This window comes from Crinia signifera, chromosome 1 (assembly GCF_055691185.1).
Source record: "Crinia signifera chromosome 1, ASM5569118v1, whole genome shotgun sequence".
Classification (NCBI taxonomy): Eukaryota; Metazoa; Chordata; class Amphibia; order Anura; family Myobatrachidae; genus Crinia; species Crinia signifera.
In genome coordinates, this window is record NC_139217.1 from 39,059,319 (window position 1) to 39,066,755 (window position 7,437).

Genomic DNA, 7,437 nt, shown 5'->3' on the forward strand with positions numbered 1-7,437 from the left:
AAAACCACCCCAATCTTGGCTTCCCTCATTTATAGATGGGCAAATATTGTTGCGGAAACAAAAATCTTTTATTGAGACCTTATTTGGTTCTGGGGCAATTTCTCACCCCCACTGATCAGGTCGGATCATTTCTACCTGTATAAAGTTGTAAGTAATTACATTATTATTTTCACTAAAGGACACGTATTGACCCCAAAATTATAGGGGAATTATGAACACACCACTGTACATCTTTCCCCAGATATGTATTGTAATGGTATGCACTACTGAAGTTCCTCGGGAAACCTGTAAAACACTTTTAGCCGATATAAAGGTATATCCATATTCCGAAAATTATCACCCCATCGCTCTCTCCGGTGGACCCTTTACGCACTATATGGAAAATTACGGTGGACCTTTTACGCACTATATGAAAAATTACGGGCACTAAACCCACTTCTTCTTTAAAAAGCAAAAATATGTTATTTTCACCCAATAACATGGTCTCACTATAAATGATCTTAAACATTCACTCGCGATTATATGAACAAATACTACATCTACTAGTATTTATCACTCTAATTCTGTTATTCACGGATCGGGTCATGGTCCGTAGGTAATCAAACGGTACAACATTACTATACAATTATACCATCATATTCACTTATTCCATGATCACTTCTTTTTTATTATGTATTCCATCATCACTCCTCTTCCTCATCCTCATGTCCATTTCTCTACCTCTTCATCGGATTGTATGTTGATTTTAATAATGTTAAGAGGGATTTTTTTTTTTTTTTTTCCTCTATTCTTATTCATTGAATGTTTGTATTGAATTTTACAGTGCCACTTGGTTGTAAAAGTTCTCTGCTTATAAGCCCCTGATGAAGTCACTTTTCTGACGAAACGCGTTGGGCCTGCTTCACCAAAAGAACAAATACAAATAACTAAGAGCCAATCATTACATGCTGTAAAAAGTATTTTTGTTTTATATGTCGCCTTGAATAGGCACTTTTTATTAAATTGTATGTAATTTAAAAATTGTCTATTAATCTCTGAGAGCGCACTCTGAAACTCCTTTCTTTATCTCTAAACTAACCAGGGTCCTGCCTAACAGGGGACCCCCAGAGTTGCTGCTACGCCAGTATTGTGCGCGGTTTGGGTATCCTGTATTTCTTTATATATATATATATATATATATATATATATATATATATATATATATATATATGTATATATCTATCTATATATATATATATATATATATATATATATATATATATATATATATATATAAACCAAGAAAATAGACCGCACTCACACTGCGAAAAAACAACTTAGGGGTGTTCAAAAAGAGGTTGATATGTGTAACCATATGCCTCATAAATAGTCCAGGTTCCCAAAGCACTTCCGTGCCAGGGATATGAACACTCTCCTTCAAAAAAATAATTCAATATTGGTATCCAAAGATAAAAGATTTTTATTCCAATAGGTCAACTTGCATCATGCCCCGACGTTTCGGTCCACATCAGACCTTTATCAAGGAGCTTTGATGATGGTCATAGGGGGTACAGCATAGCTCACAGATTAGCCCTCGGAACCCCAATAACCCCAATAATAACGTTATTGGACGTTGCTGATGCCCATATTGCTACTTATGTGCAGCACTTTATTGCAAAAAGCCACCATACAAGTGTCTTTACAGCAACGTCTCTTTGTGCGGACATAGTTCCACCTTCACCATCTTGCCTATCCATAGATAACACCTGGAAGATATTGAGGTCCACGTTTGACCCCTTAGAACGTTTATACAGTCCAGTTCATATAACTTTTACCATACGGCAAGTGCTGATTTGACTATCCTCTTAAGATTCTCTACACCTAGAAGAATATGGGACTAACAACCGTCTCATCCCATATGGATCTGTAAACCTTCAAATTCAGTTTTACCACCAACCAAAGATTGTGACCTCTATCATATAATTGAGTTCCATCATATGATTTGAAAATATTTGATCCATCTCCATGTATTCTTTTTGTGTCTATCTTAAAAAACCCCTGATGAAGTCTTTCTAAAGACGAAACGCGTTGGGTTGTTACCGTCTTCAAAAGAACTGAGACACCACACTTTTTTTATAAACGTTTTAATAAAATATGTCAATTTAAAAAAAAAAACGTCTTGATTATTTGTATATCTGAAATATCCAATATACTGCACTTAAGGTGGAGGAAACCTCTGGCGCTCTCTATCTATTCTACTATCTATCTATCTATCTATCTATCTATCTATCTATCTATCTATATCTATATATATATATATATATATATATATATATATATATATATATATATATATATATATATATATATATATATATATATATATATTACAAAACATTGTAATTTATTACATGGTCAAATCATATTATGAGGAATTGAATTTTCTTCCGTTGACTAAAAGTGATTTTCTGGTTAGTTTAGAACTTTTGTAAACCAATAAAAAGTAGCATTTAGGGAAAAACATACAGCCTAACACCCCAATACATGAGGCTAATATAGCAAACACCTCTACAATGACCATCTGTTTCCCCTTACTGCTCAGATAGGCCGGGATGGCACAGACCCACACACTGCAGAACACCAGCATGCTGAATGTGATTAACTTGGCCTCATTATAGATGTCAGGTAATGTCCTCACCATGAAAGCCAGAACAAAGCTCACAGCTGCCAGGAATCCCATGTAACCCAACATGAAATAAAAGGCCAGCATGGAACCCTCATTACATTGGATGATGATAGTCCCAGGATATGTGTCCATGTTATACTCTAGATAAGGAGGAGAAACTGACAACCAGATGACACTATTTAGGACCTGGACAGATGAGCAGATCATAACTATTGAATTTGGTAGTTTGACTCCCATCCATTTTCTCCAGTAGCTTCCCGGTCTTGTGGCCTTAAAAGCGATGCAAACTGTGACAGTCTTGGCCAGGACTGAGGACACAGCGATAGTAAATATGATTCCAAAGGAAACTTGGCGTAGCAGGCAGGTTATATCCACTGGGCGACCAAGGAAGAGAAATACACAGAGTACACTCAACTTTAGAGAGATGAGGAGAATAAAGCTGAGATTCCGGTTATTGGCTCTGACAATCTGATTGTTCCGGACTGAAATAAATATTCCAATAATAAAATCAATTATAACAGAAAATAATACAGCTGTGAAAGAAAACACTGAGGTTATAGTGTCTGTATCATAGGAGAGAAAGTCTTGAGCTTTGGCAACACATTGGTTTCTTGCATCATTTGGCCATTCAGTATTGCTGCACTTCACACAGTATTCATTGTCTAATGAAAAAAAGTGACATCAATAGAAATTTAAATCAATAATGATGCACACCAAAATTATTTTTTCTCCTTCCCTCTTCCAAACTCGTTTCTATTTATGTCATCCTTTCTCACTCAGGCTGCAATGTACTCAACCTTAGAATGTAGCCAAATTTCCATTAAGGCAAATACATTTTCGGAGTTATGGCCACATTCCCATTAGTACTAATCACTGGAATGCAATACATTCCAGAGCTTGGACCTGGTAAGCCTGAGGGATTCTATATCATCTGGGATAAATTAAGAACCCTCCCATTATTCCTTGTGCCATGCACAGAAGGAGTCATGGGTCATTAACCCAGTAGTCCATCTATAGCAAAACATCATGATTGGGATTGTGGATTTAGGAGATTTTACCCCTTAAACCTTAAGCCACTATTTCTGTAGGTGACATAGTGGCCACCACCTATGCAATGCTGCCATTTTCGACAGCATTGAAGGCGTATTCTGACCAAACAGATCCGACTTTAAAACAAGTTGGATCTGTTTTGTTGGAAATGGCCACAGATTGTTGAATTCACTACTGTTTTTGGATAATCAGTGCCCGTTTTTGGCGACACGCCCACTTTCCGACTCTTGACAGCCAGAACATTGAATTGCAGCTGTCGAGTTTCTGTCGAACAGAGCGAAAACGGCCTGTGATTCCGACTGTTGAGATATTCTTACGGTCGGAATACCAAATTGAATACCACCCTTAGTCTCTCAATTTCTCTTCGTATTTGTGTTTCTCTCTTTTTTTGTGTCTCATTCTATTTTTACTCTCATTTTCTCTCTCAGTACCTTATTTCTTAATTTGATTTTCTGCTTTTCCCATTTATTTCTCCTAGATTTAATAATTTAAAGTACACATGGAAATATCAAGGTATATATTGGATTCTCTGTGTGACTGGGCATGTCAGTAACAAAGATGCTTTAAGAACATTCTACATTAAATGTTCTAAAATCTCAGTAACCATTTGCTCTTGAGATCTCAGACCAGCAAAACGCGTTGGTGCTACCTTGGACCTGTGCCTTTTCTATTGGACCATCACCTGCATATTCATTTGACCACTTGGCCCTACCAATTGGATGCCCGTGGCTACATCTATCGGTATAATCCATTCGCAGCACTTGTTGAGGTTTAAGATTGATCCTGATCACCATCATCCAGGGTTGATATCTCCCGCAACACCCGGAACTCTGCATGCCACTTTGGACTCCATCTATTTTGGACTGCTACTTTGGATCAGTGCAGGTTACAATCACATATTTTAGGTCCGACTATCTTTGCACAGGTTATGGAAATTGCCATTTTACTATATATTTTTTGTTCATCTGAAATGGTTTATTAAAAATATTTTAACCTTTATTGATTCACATGGTTGTTTGTCATTGAGAGCACTGCTTTAATCCCATTTTTTTTCTTTGTACTTTCAAGGGCCTGACCACTGCTTTAAAAATAAGCTGCTCTAAGAGGGCAACTCAGTTTTAACTATGGTTAATTGTTCACTCTTGAGATCTCATCTACAGTTCAAAATGTGATCGCTGTTACAATGGCTTTTTCTTTTTTTCTAATTTATTTTCTATATACTGTCATGCTATGACCTGTCAGGTTTAATCCCTGAAGTTGTGAAGAAATAGTAGTAGATGAGAAAAGTTTCATTTTCCATCAACAAACTTACAGTATGCCTTGAGTTATTGCCAACATATGAAAATAAGTTCAAATTAAGTTGTGCAAAAAAAATCCTTATCCCTTTGAGTGCCAAGTGAATTTTTCAAAATAGGTGTGAAAATTGCCAAGCAGACATTTTTATTCATCATAATGAACTGTACTGTTACCTTATATATGAAATAAAAAATCTTTTACACAACATTATTTATTTGAATTTATATAACATATGTGAGCACCGCTGGCATTTTTAGCGGATATTTTGCACATCTATGACAGAGAAGTTCACACCGAAAGTATTAATGATTTGTCTCCTCTCCCAGAAAAAGTAATTTTCTGCCCTAAAATGTAACTTTTTGCTCAAGTGTCCTTTTTATTTTTATTACCATGTATGAAGAGGGAGACACCAGTGAACAAGTCTGAGAAAAGTCAAATCTATTTTTAATTTGACAAAGAAACATCACTAAACCAACAAATTATGGTCAAAACTCTTTGGGCCAAATGTAATAGGGTGAGAGTTTCAGAAAGTGAGAGATTTTGGGAGAGTTTTCCCATTTTTGTTTAAAGCAACAATGAATTACACTGCAAAACCAGGTTGATTTTGCCATGTAATTGATTGCAGCTTTTAAAAAAAATGGGAAAACTCTCCCAAAATCTCTCACTTTCTGAAACTCTCGCCCTATTACATTTGGAATTTTTTAACCTAAAATTATTTGCCCATATTGTACATATGTTATACCAGACTTATTGGATATTTCTCCTTCTGAACACGGCACACAGTCATAGCAACATATATGATATTGTTCTCTTGTTGCTTTTCTGAATCCATCAAGACACTTTTCAGAACACTGTGCTCGTGGCATCTATAAAAAAAATAAAAATAAAGATTTTGGAGATGTACAGTAAAAAAGCATTGCACCAGAGCCTAAACTTTTAAATTGCTAAAATCTAATTGATAGTAAATTATAAAGAAATATTGGGAAGCAGGAAAATATTAAATACAGTAAGTGCATTTGAATAGATAAAGTGCTAAAGAGACTTAACAGTTTAAATAAACAAAATAATATTTTTCATAGCTTTTTATCTTAACCTTAGGCACCGAAAACTAAAGGCTAACATATTCCAATATATAACTACAGATACAATGGGGGAAATTTACTAAGAATACGAATGCAAAAAGTTTCATTCGTATTTTTAATACGAATTAATACGACAGCATACCTCGTATGCTTTGTCGTGTTCCGGAGGGGGAATTATAAAGCAGTCAAATACGACTGCTTTGTAACCCTCCGATGGCGTATTAATTCGTATTAGCGGCCGTATATACGGCCTCTAACACGAATTAGTGGAGGCAGTCTGCATGGATCAGTCAGATCCGTGCAGGCTGCAAGGTGTAAAAAAAGAAGAAAAATAAATAAATAATAATAAAAAAAAAACGTGGGGTCCCACCCACAGCTGTAACCAGCACCAGGCTGAAAGAGCCGGGGCCGGTAATTAAAAATCAGGGAACCCGACAAATAGGGGTTTCCTGATTTTTAACAACCAGCCCCAGGCTCCAGGTCTGAGGCTGGTTCCCAAAATACGGGGGACAAAATGAGTAGGGGTCCCCCGTATTTTAAGAACCAGCCCCAGGCCAAACCAGCCAGCAGGGTAATGCCACAGCCGGGGGGAGACTTTTTATACAAGTCCACCCAGCCAAAGCATTAACCCTCTGACCAGTCAGCCTGGCCAGGGGCCCTGGGGGAGTGGGGACCCCCCCAATAAAGGGGTCACCCCTCCAGGACTTACCTGACCAGGCTGAAGCCTGGTGCTGTCCTCGATGCCCCTGGGCGGTGGGCATCGAGCTGATTTTAGTGTAAAAAAATAGATGTAAAAACTATTGTTTTAAACTGTGGAACTACGAGTCCCAGCAAGCCTCTCCCGCAAGCTGGGACTTGGAGAACCACAAGTCCCAGCCTGCGGGGCATTAAAGGGCCCGCTGGCACTTGTAGTTCCACAGTAAAAAAAATAGTGATACTTACCTATCTTGATCCCGTAAGTAGGTCCTAGGGTCTTGATCCGGTGCCTTGTCCTGCTGCATGTTGGCGGTGGGCTCCATGTCGACGGCATCTGTGTCAGCGGCGTCTGTCGGCGTCCATCCGGGTCCGAAGAAATCCCAGGGGCATCGAGGATAGCACCAGGCTTCAGCCTGGTCAGGTAAGTCCTGGAGGGGGGGGGCTTTATTGGGGGGTTTCCACTCCCCCAGGGCCCCTGGCCAGGCTGACTGGTCAGAGGGTTAATGCTTTGGCCGGGGGGACTGGTATAAATAGTTTCCTCCCGGCTGTGGCATTACCCTGTTGGCTGGTTGAGCCTGGGGCTTGTTCTTAAAATACGGGGGACCTCTAGTCATTTTGTCCCCCGTATTTTGGGAACCAGCCCCGGAC

At 38.4% G+C, this 7,437-nt stretch overlaps 1 protein-coding gene across 1 annotated transcript; it reads right to left on the minus strand.

The window, feature by feature from the left end:
• Positions 1-2,404: 2,404 nt before the first annotated feature.
• On the minus strand, positions 2,405-7,112 carry LOC146075587 (vomeronasal type-2 receptor 26-like). Its single transcript, XM_083185004.1, has 3 exons — positions 7,036-7,112; positions 5,759-5,877; positions 2,405-3,147 (listed from the first exon to the last, which is right to left on the minus strand). The coding sequence occupies exons 1-3, from the start codon at positions 7,110-7,112 to the stop codon at positions 2,405-2,407; spliced, it is 939 nt and encodes a 312-aa protein (XP_083041130.1).
• Positions 7,113-7,437: the final 325 nt, after the last annotated feature.